The 14,764-nt window shown below is 39.7% G+C and overlaps 1 protein-coding gene across 1 annotated transcript; it reads right to left on the bottom strand.

The window, feature by feature from the left end:
• Nucleotides 1-6,109: 6,109 nt before the first annotated feature.
• On the bottom strand, nucleotides 6,110-13,119 carry vax1 (ventral anterior homeobox 1). Its single transcript, XM_053436837.1, has 3 exons — nucleotides 12,906-13,119; nucleotides 11,066-11,253; nucleotides 6,110-6,655 (listed from the first exon to the last, which is right to left on the bottom strand). Exons 1-3 carry the CDS (start codon nucleotides 13,117-13,119, stop codon nucleotides 6,110-6,112), a joined length of 948 nt encoding a protein of 315 aa, XP_053292812.1.
• Between the last annotated feature and the right edge of the window lie 1,645 nt (nucleotides 13,120-14,764).

Genomic DNA, 14,764 nt, shown 5'->3' with positions numbered 1-14,764 from the left:
TATAAGGAGAAAGAAAAACGATGAGACGGCTTAAAAGTCCTCCGACAGAAAATCTACATCCAAAGCCAGACATAACTGGAGACATTTAATAAAATTCCAAGGTCCAAGATCAAGAATCCATCAAAGGGGGTTCATAGAAGCTGTGTCTCAATTTGGGGCAGCATCCTTCGGAAGCTGCATTTGTAGACCAATTTAGTCACAGCGGGGCAACTAGACTGTTTCAATTCGAAGGCTCTTTAGAGACGAAGCGAATAGAAAACTTACGAATAATTCATTTTTAAATCTAAGAATGCAACCGAACAGCCGGCAGTTCACATCTTAAAAACACATTCTTTTGATGTTTTTGAATCCACCAAAGAATGTCTTCTTCTCGGCTGTAAGAGGATGCAGCTGTCGCCGGCTGCGTGGACCAGGTCCTTCGACCGATTGAGACACAGCCATAGACTCTTCTCATGAACACAGTAAACAAGGCCCCATTTGAAGGCAGCAAACAAGTAAGATTAATGTTGGCTCCACATTCACAGCTTACCTTTTTGACCATCGCATGATGCACTGACAATCTCAGAAGTTCGCTGATCGTCATCCAATATTGTTGAGCATTCTTCAAACTCTGATATTAAGCATTCAAAAACTCAGTAACTGAACATAGTTTGCAATAATTTCTATTATCATTGTGCTGTCTGTTGACAATATCTTTGTTGATATAATCAAATGCAACTTAGCGTTCATATTCTTAAAGAGCTTTTTCATTTGGACATTACCTTATTCTACTACAAAGAAATACAGCCAACTATTGAGTAGATTTTCTTGTTGGCTAGTCATGGATACAAAATATGCAATATTAATGTTTTAATATGTCCCTTATAGAGGGTTTTGTTTTTGTAGGTTTGTGCACACTGTTCAAAAGTTGTTTGATTAAGTATTATATATTTTATAATTACACCTTCCTGTTTGTATTGCTGATTGCAGAATTGATGTCATGTGGTTCCGGGTTCTAATCGTGTCTCTATGTTTCCAACGCTGCAGCTGGTGGTAACCTCCAGTCACAAGTGCGGCCCATTTACTGATGGTGATATTAGCCCTGTTCATACAGCGGCTAAAGGTGGGAATGTTGTGCCAAGACTAAACACAAACAGAGGGGGCTTCGTTGTTCCACATTTATGGTTTACCTGTTGCTTGAGTAGAAGGGAGAGCCAGCATGGTGGGACAGGATGCCGAAGATGTTGTGGTCCTCACAATGCCTCTTTACCTGAAACACTGGTGTGTTATATAACTCACAGACAGAGGCGGCATCATGTTGCCTTTGTGTGATTCATTGTAAACAAGTGAAGGGTCAGAGTAAGTGCAGAATGTCACATTTATGTGGTGGCCTATTTTATTAGTGTGGTGTTTTATATGAAGTGCACTCAATTGTTTATGTTATCAGGTAGAATTCTCCCAGGGCTCCGTCAGTGAGGGACTGGCTTTTCAGCTGTAGCACAACTGTCGTATATGTCTTTCACCTACAAGGCAGCTTTTGATAAGTTGGAATTACTTTTTTCACCTGATCTTTCATTTGTTCAAATTAATTTAATATGCACCACAGCACTCAAATGGTGCCCTAAAAAATAGAACATCTCTTATCAACAGCTATGAAGATATTTTAACATAATTTTAGTTTTCAATCCACACTTTTTATTTCAAAAATTTGTGTGTTGGAAGTTTTTTAGGGGTTTTGTGGTTTTTATTTTTGATGATTTTTAATATTCACCACCTAGCTAGCTTTTACTGATCTTTGAGAATGATCCAAAACAACAAGCTGAAAGACAACATTTATAGATTATAAATTACACAAGCATTAAACAAGCATAGCTGTTGTGAAGATGGAACAATTAATAGTGCACCTTGCAAAGAAAAGACTAAGGAAGTAATCAAAGAGAATAGCGAAATAGCTAAATGACAATAGCTTTACTTAAAAACTCCATTGCAAGTAATATGAGTGACCACACTGCTTCACAGGTCTGGGAGGCTGAGAGGGGAATCCTCTGTATTTGTTGCACTGCACAGCTTAATGTGACCAGATCAATGCGCTACCAGGTAGAATTTCTTAAAGTAAGACTTGTCAGCCTGTTAATCCCGAGATCCACTATGTGACTCACACAAAAAACAGATACTAACAACAAAACAGGATGTAGCCTTACTTCCACCTCCAAAAACCTGATCTCTAAAACAGGAGGGGCCATGTGATGGGAGAAAATGTGTTGGTGGTCTGAAGCTGTGACAGCCCCGCGCCAAACATAACCTGCATTCCCCCCGAAACCCCCCACTTATAAAAACATCCCTGACCTTCCTTCTAATTGGACTTTGGGGTGAAGGGAGAGAATGGGTGGGGGTGGCTGTGGGGGTTGGAAAGGGGGTAGGAGGCGTTAAGTGTGACCTTTTTTTTTCTCTTCTGGGGAGTTTCCCAAGACACAGTGGGGAGGATTGGTTTCTTTGGCTCCGCTCACAAAAGGGGCCTCAGTTTTTTTTCTGTTCCCGGACAGTCCCTGCGATTCCGCCGGGATTAATCTGCTGTAAGACGCAGAGCTCAACTCAGACAGATTACTAAATTGTCTGAATATTAAGAACAAACTTAAACTTGCGGCAGCATCTCTGCACCAAGACCATACAGCTCGGAAGTCCATTTCGTCTGTTCACAGCCAGTGGTGGGACAGGTCCTAATAACAGCCACAAAGTGCTTTATCATTCTGTATTATATTTTAGACTGCTATTAATCAGGCAGGAGAGCATTATGATGGCTACAAAGTATAGTAGTATAATTTACCAACTTTAAAATTAGGCGGATATGTTTTCTGTGTAAAAATCATAGTCAGGTTATTTTGCACAGTTATTACATATATTTTATGGATTAAAAGAACAATTTCCTTTGAACTGAATTCAATTTGTATAAGTGGAAAATATCATTGATTGGAAATAATTACAGATACAGGTACAGGTACACTACTTGATTACATTTATATCATCACTTCTCACCACTGGCAACAGAGGACACACCACACTGCTGAACAGGGGCTTGTGCTGTATATCCTCTGCTACGCCTTTGAATACAGTTGCTCTGGATTTATGATTTGATAATGCTCTAAAATGTGTTTTCCAGCTTTTATTTAAGACACTTAAAAAAACAAAACAGATGACCTGACTCTTTTCATGGTGTCATGGAAAGATGTTTTTCTCTTTTTGATGGCCCAATCAGTAAAGCTCTGTTGCTGCATACCTCGGTCACCGTACAGCAGGCTCATCCAGGACCTTTCGTCCCCTTGCAGACTCAACTCCTATTAAGTGCACAGATTAAGTGTGAACAGTCATTTTGATAATGACTGTCCAAACAGGGAGGTGTCTAAAATGATTTAGTTTCAGTGACAGAGCTCTTTATTGATAGATGGTTCTTACTAGAGTAAAACACTGTTCTTCCCCATATACTGTTGTTCAATTCTAGTTTGTTTTATGAGAAGTTTTCACTCTAAATTATTTTTTAACCCTCAAAACAAACAAGATCAAGGTAGTGCTCAGCTCTTAGTGGTGACAGCCTTTCTCTGGTTAAGACCGAACGATGTGGGGGGCGCCCTTAGCTCGGTTGGTAGGGCGTCCCCCCCATGGGCCTCGGCCAGCAGCGGACCCGGGTTCGATTCCAGCCCGCGGTCGTTCTCTGCATGTCACTCCCCTCTCTGCCCCATTTCAACTCTGTCTCTTAAACTATCAATAAAAGCATAAAATGCCAAAAAATAATCTTTAAAAAAAAAAGACCGAACGATGTGTTGATCACTTATTAAAAACGTGGGCCCGCCTGCCGTAGAAGCAAAACTCAGTATTGCTCCTGAAGTTCACAGCAGTAAATGGTAAATTTTTGTATTATATAGACGTTTTCTATTCTTGATGACCACTCAAAGCTCTTAGTAAGACAGTTTTACATTCACCCATTCACAAACCCATTCATACAGAGCATCTATATGAAGCACTTTTTTCTATTTGAGAAGGGGCAATTTGGCAACTCTTTTATTTGACCTTTGGATGTTTTACTAGTTTCCCCTTAGTCACAATAATAAAACCCTTTCATACAAACATCAAATATTGAGCTAATAAAAAAAAAAAAAAATGACAAAGAACTTGTTTTCATTCTCAGATTCTATAGATTTCAATGTGGGAATTTCCTGCCTTCTGTATTTTAGATCTTTTTAACTAGGATATCTCTGGGTTTTGGGCAGTTGGTCATAGGAAAACAAGACATTGATGTCATCAGATTGGAGTTTTGGGAATCAGGACAGTCATGCCATTTTTCACTAATTTCATACATTGTGTATTAATAAATAAAGTAAATGGCAAAATTATTGATGATTGACATTGGAGTCCTGATGAAATTGTTTTAAAAGTTTTTGTATTTCTCCCATTTTTTTACAACCTCTTGCCCCATTTTATAATCCTACCATCATAAGACAAGTTTGAATTTAAACCACCAGCTCTACATATTGTTCCACTGTAATCAAAGGATGAAAGATAACATTAGAAGGTCATATTACCAAAAATAGTGTAAAAAACATGGAGGTTTAACAGTCATGACATTTATCATAACTCAATTCATAGCAACATGTTTGAAAGAAAAAGGAAAATCACACTTTGATTGTATCCATATACATAATATATATGCACATTTGTACCACACGTTTCACAAATTTCAAGATATTTCACAAAGACAGCACCAAAGAGCTTTTGATTGATTCCTCAACCCTGCAAATACATTCAGTCATTATTTCCCAGATACTAATAGTCTATTAATTACAGAATTGAATAATTTACAATAAAATAACAATTTTAAGGTACTTTTCTCATTTCCAGGCCTTTTTATACTACAATACTTCCATTCAGTCTTTACATGCATCGATCTGCGTAAATCTTCTGATGAAAGGTGTGGATTCTGAAAGTTTCACACAGAGAGGAAATGTTACTATAGCCTCAATTAATGAAAAACCTTGTAGTGTTCAACAAAGCAAGCAGCTTACTGATGCTGAAAAGCCTTTTTTAGGACTCCCCCTTTCAGTAACTCATTCCTGGAATTAGCTTCCACATGAAATTAAAACTGTACACCGAAACTCTGAGAACTTCCAGTGTTATTAAAATCACAGACGCAACAAAAAAGTCAGGTGCCGCAGCCTGACAGAGAAATTGCCAAAAAGCGAAGTTTTGTTGTAAAATGTAAAAAAATCTTCTCCAAAACACAGAGAAAACAACACTCAACAATTGAACCATCATAACACCTTTTCTGGATTATGTTTTGGTTTGGTCCAAATTTAATACAAATGGATGTACAAATGATCCCTTTTGTAAAATCAATATTTGTAAGAGGTATCTGCGTAAGCAAATTGTATTCGCATGTGTAATGCACTGGGTTTCACTCTGACACTGGCCTTGTTACAGTGACCTTCGAACACAGGCAATTTTCTTCACCAATTCTTTGTTGAAAAAAGTAATGATGTATTTCAAATTTAAAACATTCTGATTTGCTGACAGGGTCTTCCAAACTGCTGCTGCTATTTCTCTTTATGTACTCACTGCCGGACATGCAACTACCCAACACAATCAAATAATGAAACTAAATTCAATAAGGTACAATCACTTAACACTTTCTGTCACCAATCCTATATCCCTTGCTGTAAACCAAATGCCACTTCCCCTTGTAGAGATTTTGCGGCATGAAGCAGCCATGTTCTCTAAGACCCTGTCTAAATGATTATAATTGACCAACAGATATAACCAGAGATTTTATCATCAGAAACCTGAAAGATCCCTCATTGATCACCTCAAAGTGATTTCTGATTCAAAATGTCTGTACATCTTTAGTTACTTATGAATGCAAAATCCTCCCATTTCCACCCTCTCCTTTTTAGCTGAGCTTGTACAGGTCTTGTGTTTTTCCTTGTACAGGGTGCCAGATGTGCAACTGGAATACATGAACTGCTACAGAACTTGACACAGACAGATGATAGAGACTCAGCAAAACCAAACACAGACAATGAAAGCCAAGGAAACAACCAAAACATGTCCAGAGGAAACAATCCATCTGTGAGAAAACAGGGCATCATTCCAGAATTTTCTTGTCCATTGATTCTTTGCCATTGGTCCGTGAGTAAGGCTCAAAAGCAGAAGAGCTAAGGTAGCGGGCGGAAAGTTCCTGCAGGTTTCCAGCCAGCGATCCAGCCATGGACAGGGGATTGGAGGAAATGCGGGTGGCGACGCCACTGAGTAAGGAGGGCATGGGGAAGCTGAAGAGGCTGTGTGCTGCAGATGAGCTCTGCAGGCCTGCCACTGTCCCTGAGCTGGTGACAGTGGGTAGAGGAGGGCTGCCGCCTGCCGTGCCAGTGCTGCCTCCACCACTGCTGTTGCTGTTATTGCTGCCATTGCTGGCCATGGCCATGGAGGGAGGGCGCAGGGCAGAGCCCAGAGTGCCACTGCTGCAGTGGGGTAGAAGGCCTGGCAAGCCCGGAGGTGTCAGCAGCCGCCCCTGCTCCAGCAGTCTTAGGACGCTGCAGGTTGCTGCTGTTTCTGAAACCACTGAACGCAGCTCAGAGTCCTTCCCTTGGTCCTTCTTCTGCTTAGTGCGCCGGTTCTGGAACCACACCTTCACCTGGGGAGATACACAATGAGAAACTTGAGTCAAGTCAGAGTCGAGTTAGTTATGACTAAAAGACTTGAAGTGTTCATGACCTGAGACTTAGACAGATGACTTTTTTACCTAAATATTTGCACATTTATTGTGTAGTTGTGCTTTGTTTTTGAGACATGATTGGATGATTTTGACTTAATTCTCATAAAGTTACTGCATACTGATGCAGGTCAACATAAGAGGCCAATGCAAGAGACTGACATCATGTAAGGGGCGAGTCGAACAACAATAACATTTGGATTTAAATACTTTGTTGTCATAGCGATGACAGTTGTAAGTCGTGCTGACATTGAGCGAGAGACAGTTTGCCAGAGTATCAAGGGACCAACATACAGAGACAAACAACCATTCACACGCAAATCCACACCACACGTCTCTAATTAACCCTAATTCCAATCCGCATGTTTTTCACATCAGGACGTGTATACATCAGAGGTATGTTATGACAATTTGTGGCCATTTGTTTTCCATGCTGCCATTGGACATAACACATTCACTTGCTAATGTTAAATATCAGTAAGATGTCTAAGGTGTGAGCATCAGTGTTGCCATAGTTACTTTGAAAAAGTAACTTAGTTACTCTACAAGTTACTTGATTTTAAAAGTAACTAAGTTAGATTACAAGTTACTTGATTTTAAAAGTAACTAAGTTAGATTACAAGTTACTTTATTAGTTACATTCAGCAGCTGCCGACAACACCCCCGCCGCCTCAACATAAAAATGACAACCGGTTTGGCCAACACTAACTTTATTAGACACCGCCGGAGGGCCCCCCCCCCCCCCCCCCGCGCGAACGGAGGGTTCCCCTAACGGGCGCTGTAGCTGAGGTGATCCGCGAGAAGAGCCCGACACACGTCCAGAGTCGCTGTCGCCGACCGTCGTTCCCGGTCCCCTCCAACCGGTCCCCGCCTTCCGCAGCGCCGACGGACACCGCCCCGCGGCATACTATAAGGAAAGCCCCCGCACCGCGGACGAGCACCTCCCCACCTAAAAAAACGTCGAGGAGTGCCGCACACCGAGCCTCCGGCGGCGTGGTGAGGAGGGCGACGGGGCGACTGCTCCCCCAGCCGCAGGACGTGCCCAGCGGGCTAACCACAAATACCGAAATAGTAACGCAAGGTGACTTGGACAAGTAACTTTAATCTGATTACTGGTTTGGAAATAGTAACGCGTTAGATTACTCGTTACTGAAAAAAGCGGTCAGATTAGAGTAACGCGTTACTAAGTAGCGCGTTACCGGCATCACTGGTGAGCATCCTGCATCATTGAGTTCACTTTACATGACTGATTTAAATGTAGAAACTGGAGCAGGTCATCAGAACACAGACTGACTTGTGACTTAAAGATTAACATTTGAGTCTTGCACATGTGATTAACTCCCAACCACATATTTTCTATTACCTTTTGGATAGGTGACAGATAGAAAAATCTATTGAAATTAAAACTTTTCTATTTGCTATAATTAACTTTCATAATATTTGCTGTGATTATAGTTCAAGTAGTAATCTGATCATCTCAGTACTTGGAGATAATTGCACAATGAACCATACAAGTCTGTGTCTTGACAGATTAAGTTAAAGCTATTATCCAAAGCTTTTGTTTGGAGAGCATAAGTGGCAAAGTGCCTGCCCATTCCCAATTGCTGCATTCAGATTGCTGCTGGTTGTCTTTAATGCATACTGTAGCTCTTAATCCAGGGATATGTGCACACATAGACACACAATCAAATCTGGTCCAATGTGTAACTGATCAAACGTCATGGAGGAGACGGCTCACAGAACTTCATATGTCAGAACACTGTGGAACAATCTCAGCCTGCAAAAAGCAAATCCAAATCGCCAGCTCTCGTTGGTAATATTTGTCTTAGACATTTTTGTTCTGTCGGCTTGCTGGTTTTACTTGATCAAACCAGATTGTTGTTCTTATATTGCAAAATTGTGATATGATGGTGATTTATTTAAAGATGAGATTATCAGTGGAAACTGACAGACAATAAATATCTAATGATTTTGATAATGGCGTAGCAGACCGCTGTTTTATATTTCCACAAACAGTTATTGGAGAAAACCACCGTTATATAACTAACAGAACCCTCAAACTACTTTCCGATATTTTAATGATGAAATGTTAAAATATTTATAAATAACTGTAAGTTGCAGCCATTATTATGTTTCTATATAGATGATATGCCAATATTACAAAGAGCCTCAGATGGTAACTGAACAATCCCAAAAGTGAAGTTGCCCTTTTTAAAAATCCAAGGCTGCCATGATTACACTTCAGAAAGGAAAATCTCTCTGAAATGAAATAAAAGATATTATTATTATCTTCGCCATTTGTTTCAGAAATATTACCAATGTCTCTTCCAGTCTGTGTACAGCATATTCCAGACATTTATGTAATATCAAAATAAATGGTAAAAAATGTGTTCTTCACACTGAAGAATGGAAAAAATAATCCATTCATTTTTATAGCAATGATTAAACTGTAGCAAAAGCACCAACCTTGTAATTTAACATGTTCAATCAAGTCATTCATCTGGCTCGACAGATCTATTCATTTATTTTAACAGTTCGACTTAATTGAATAAATGTCAAAACGAAAACAGATACGGGCTTGCCTGTGTATTGAACCTGTATATCATGAGTAATTTCACCTGATCCTATGGAACAAAATGTCCATGTACCAATCAGCAGAGAGCCTCCAGCTCAATCCTGCTGCCCAGTCCAATCACATCTGAATATCTTTTTTTCCCTTTCTCTTCAGTCTGTGGTTTCACTCCTCAACCTCTGTTAACAACCATTTCAAGTCAAGAGAAGAAGTCCAGCCGCTCAATCCAGTATTTTCTGTTTGTGACTTAAAGACTGCTCCGAAGGAACAATCCTGTTCATTTTGGGGTGAAATTCTCTGACAAGTTGAAGCAAATAGCACAAACAAAAGATAAATGCACACACGGTAAACCCCTGTCATTCTGTAATGTAAACAACCAGCGAGTGTTGGGGAAAACACATGTTAATTTCATTATTGTCAATAAAAGGTATTTCATCAGGACAAGAAGACACTCAAAGAAAATCCTGAAGCCTTTGTCCTGCCTAAACAAAGGTTGTTTTCTATAAAGCCTTTTATATGAGCCAAATTTCCAGACACTTAACTTGTTTTGACTTTAACAACAATTGTGTGACTCAAATGAACAATAACCTTATTAAAACGTTAAAATGTTTAAACTTTAAGCAAATAAGTCAAATGTGCAGAATTAGTAGTAAAATAAGACCCGTGGGGTTGATGTAAATCAAGCCGCAGATTGAAGATGTTCCTTTGTGAGGAAAAGGCCGTCTTCTCAAAGACCTCCACTTTAGGTCAACGTCGTTCAACCGCATCGAAAGCCACAACACATTAACACCAAAGGCCGAGCCGAGGGCCCCGTTAGCCGTATTGCACACTTTTAAAACACATAAATAGGTGAATAACACCAATGCTCCGGCGCAGACATCCTGGGCTCCCTTGAGTCCAAATCACAGGGTGAGTGGTCCTCTGGAATCTGGTGTCAAACGTAAGAGTGCAAATGCAGTTCAACCACAGCGGACACTGCGTGACCCATTGCTGACCCCAGACATATGACATGAGTAGGAAGTCTGCAGGGTTTTTTTCAATGGCAGATTTTGTTTTAGCAGCTTGAGGCAATATTGTCAAATAACACTCCATAAGCCGAATAACCACAACATGAAATTAATCCAGAAGCACAATTGATTTAATTTACTAGGAACAAATTCAATATTGTTCAGTGGTGCATTCATTAACCTAAATAAAAGCTCAAGAATCACCACAGCTCTCATAGTCAAAACGTTATATTAGAAGCACACCTTCATTAACTGGCAAGTCTGTGAATACAACCAGAAGCACAACTATTTGTTATTGATTATTGGAGCCATTAAATGTTCATTCATATCTGTAGTAACAGGCCCATATCTTTTTTAATGATCCGCTGTGAAACACAGAATTCTCACTTCAATCTTTGATTTAAACTCCTTAATATGTGAGAAAATCACTTTCGATTAATAGGTTCTGTCTGAAATGAAATTGATTAGTGATTTGTGTCAAGGCTTACAAATCAAGTTAATTGACTTTGATCATATTGGTAAAATCCCCTTCTTCTGTTACAAAGCGAGTGGTCGTCTTAGATTCTAATACGATTGTCTGATGTCAAAATAGACAGTGAGTGAAATTAAACAGACAAAAAATACATTAAATTAATTTAAATCATTTCAAAACAAATCAATGAATTGAGTCTTTTGCACCCTAGATTTTCCTGTTTAAGCAGAATAAATTCAGAATTTAGAAAATGAGCAGGGACCAGTGTGATGAATACATACCTGAGTTTCAGACAGATTGAGCTGGCGGGCCAGTTCAGTCCGTTCCCTCCCAACCACGTACTGGCACCTCTGGAACTCCATCTCTAACCGGTAGAGCTGCTCTGCAGTAAAAGAGGTGCGGGTTCTTTTGGGCCGGTCCAAATCCAAACCCTTCGGCAGAATAATCTCACGAATGGAGCCTTTAGCATCTGCAACAATAAGCACTCTAAATGAACAAGGTTGAAGCCAAGATTGCAACCAAGTAACAATTCACACAAACAATCAAAATATGTAATTTCCTGTTATAATATAGGAACAAACATCACAGTTATAAAAAATTATAATACTATTAATAACAGTATCAATAATACAGAATACACACAATTGCACAGATGTACTCGAATACAGATTTTACTTTCTGAATTTTAGTATTTGTGGATTTAATTATGGACAAATACTGTTCCTTTAAATTATATACCAATGAGCTGACAGCACTTAATGCTTGAAATTATTAGATTTAATATAAGAAACATATGTCAGAGTCTTTTATTAAAATGATAATACTTTTATACTTATTTGTATTATTTATTTATTAATACATTTATATTTCCTGACAAATGTGCATATCCAATTAGTGAAGATTACATAAAGAAACCTTGAAATTAAAATCACATGTACATCATGTGCTTCCATTTTAATTCACTCGTTTCATCCACATGTTAGCACACAAGAGAAATTACAACAATTTGTGCTGTCATAAGAAATTTGAGCAAAATGTTTAAAACCTTAAATAGGTTATTTTTCAAATCGAGCATAAAGTGGTTCCAGTGTTACAAGAAATTAATTTCCAATAATTGTGCTACTAACAAGAAACTAAATAATAAATACTTATCTGTGAAACAATTTTCCAAAAACTAAATAAATTAAAATAAATAATATAAAATTTAATTTAGGGAGTCAGTTTGCTCTGTCTCATAATGTCTTGTGCAATTAATCCTCTGTTTTTAATTAACTTGTATTTATTATGTGTTTATTATAAACACACACAAACCAAACACACACACACACACACACACACACACACACACACACACACACACACACACACACAGTGTGCATGAAGGAAATACTCTCTATAGGCACCTGACAGTCATTTACACTGTTCCATGTTTGGTTTATATATTTCTGTGCAATACTTTATAAACAGCTTCCGTTTTTTGATTTTAAGTAGTATTAATTTTAATATGTATCCCCCTGAAAGTATAAGGCGGTAAAGATAAAATAAAACCCCTGCTGTATGTAGCCTTCTTTATCCTTAAAATTTGTGTCACACTTTGAACTTAACCAAGGAAATATACATGATTGTTTTATTTATTTGAATAACTAACATTAAACTTAAAAGAATACCATAAGTTCTGGTACAAATTCATAAGAAAGATTCAAACTGTTCTATCACTGATCTACTTTTAAAAAGTCAAATATAAAATCACAAATCTCACGGCCTACAATTATATAGACATATTTAACAACAGTAAAAGAAATACAAATTTAATATCTCATTCTGAAGAGCAGAAAAAAAAGGTGTCCTTTTATCCAAAGGCTCCATAGATATACATTTAAAAACACAGTTTTCATTACCGATTTTTTCATTTAAAGGAATATTTTGTTGTTATTGTCCATCTTCAGTCAATGAACCAAAAAACAATGTCTGTTATTTTAAATGTTATACAATTTTGGTCTGGAGGATTCTCTAATTTAGCTAATTGTGAAATTCATAATTTCAGATCAAATCTGTGCCGTCTCTACAGTATGAAGCCTCAAGGTTGTAGAAACAAAAAAAGAGAGAGAGAAAGAGCCGTACCTCGGACTAGGATTCTCCGGCAGTAGTCTGGGTCCCCTGTGCTCCCTCTGTTCTTCTCGCAGTTGTCCAGAGTCCCAGAGGAGGAAAAGGAGTCCTGCTGCTCCTTGAGGAAGCTTTTGGACAAGCTGCCCTGGGAGTCCTTGCCATCCTTTCCCTCCTTTAGTCCATTCTTCAGCACCATCCCTTCCGTCTCTTGGTTGTACCTGACCTCCATCCTCAGTTTATCCTCAGGAACTGTGGTTCGCCTTTTTTTTTCCTTTGTCAAGTGAAAAAAAAAGGATATCTGGGAGAACACGGCACACCAGATCGTCTGGACAGTGTGGGTTTTAGTTTCAAAACAGCACCTTCCAGCAGGACAGAGTCAGCTATCTAATGTCTGGAAAAATACTTCTGCCGCCAGACCAAGGAGCCCTATTATCACTGACCAAACTCCCTTTGCCCAATGATCATGGACTTCTCACTGAAACTCAACAGTAATTCAGTGCCCCCCTTTCTTCGCTACATAGACATCAGGCTGATAGATGATCTTCACATAATCAGAGCCACGGAAGCGCACTTGCTGTTTCAATTGATTACGGTAATTTCGCTGCCTCCACATTTGCGTAACCTCATGAATACACTAAATTGTTTGGGGAAATAGATCAGTTCTTGATAGAGGGGTTTGCTCGTCCCGTCCCCCTCTGTTTGCCTCCTCTCAGCCCAGGGAATCAGGACAAATGATTGGTCTTGTCTCGCAACCAAGCCTCCCTGAACCCCACATGAATGCTCACAATCACAGGGGTACGACTCTTCCAGATCTGTAAAAAGTTCCCGGGTGCTTCATTCCTCCATCCGCAGATCACGACCAGACATTTGTTTTCCTCCCCCAGAGTTCTCAGAGTGCACCTGATCGCCGCGGCATGTCAGCGAACTTTGATCCCGTTTTTCCCTTTGGCTCTCTCGCCAATCAACGGAATTCTGCAATGAGCGGATCTCGCCACTATGCTATTGTAGGCGAGAGACACTGGGGGAGAGCCGGAGAGGGAGAGAGAGAGAGGGATAGGTGGGAAAAAAAGGCATAACAGACAAATCCATTTCAATCTGCATTTTTGGAGGCAATGACAAGCCTGCGCGTTTCAGCCCAGCAACAACGCAGGGCTCTGCTTTGACGGGAATTGTTTTAAAGTTTCCTGTGTCGTCCTGTGTTCATTCAGAGCAGCCCGGCAAGGTCCTGGCCGCTAACGCCACATTCTTCAGTATCAAAATGATTGCACCCCAGAAGCCATCTACACCTCTCATAGTCTTAACCTCCACATTTTAGAAAGACAAAAACAGGAGAATAAAACTTGTCATTAGTGCTTAGTCTGCTAACACTCTCTCACTCATGCATACCCCTGGAATGGCCCCTACCGCTCTCCACCACTCGCCTTCCAGCCCACTAGCCACACACCCACCCGCCCTACCACCAACTCTTAGCTATTTTCATTGTCAGTGCAACAATATCTCTGAACACAGCAGTGGCCAGTAATCCAATAAGACCATTGATTAGGCCACAATGATTCAATTCAAACCAGTGGCCTAGTGCAAGGAACATTCTCTGGCCCTTCTTGTCACCTTAGCTGGCCAGAAGCCCTCTTCAACCTGCCCCCCTCCTTGAGTGCCATTCATGCCTTTATGGGAAACAGAGAGGAAAAGGAGTGAAAGATGGCAATTATCTAATTGGACTATTAACAAACAATTCTGTGAGTGTGGCTGCCCGGCAGTAGTCTTTGGGTGGGTTTAAGGGCTGCATGTTGGACTAACTTTATTCACTGAGTGTTTTGGGGGCTGCTGCTTGGAGTGGGGCAGGATCTATTGTTTGAGAGAGGTAAAAAGGAGGC

This window comes from Pleuronectes platessa, chromosome 12, assembly GCF_947347685.1.
Source record: "Pleuronectes platessa chromosome 12, fPlePla1.1, whole genome shotgun sequence".
NCBI lineage: Eukaryota > Metazoa > Chordata > Actinopteri > Pleuronectiformes > Pleuronectidae > Pleuronectes > Pleuronectes platessa.
The sequence above is the reverse complement of the archived record's forward strand: the minus strand, read 5'-3'. Positions and strand labels throughout refer to the sequence as shown.

Excerpts from the sequence above, each read along its gene's own strand:
- vax1 (XM_053436837.1), bottom strand. The coding sequence starts at position 13,119 with ATGGAGGTCAGGTACAACCAAGAGACGGAAGGGATGGTGCTGAAGAAT. Across the intron at positions 11,254-12,905 it reads CCGGAGAATCCTAGTCCGAG|ATGCTAAAGGCTCCATTCGT; the intron begins GTACGGCTCTTT and ends TTATTGTTGCAG. Across the intron at positions 6,656-11,065 it reads TCAATCTGTCTGAAACTCAG|GTGAAGGTGTGGTTCCAGAA; the intron begins GTATGTATTCAT and ends GTATCTCCCCAG.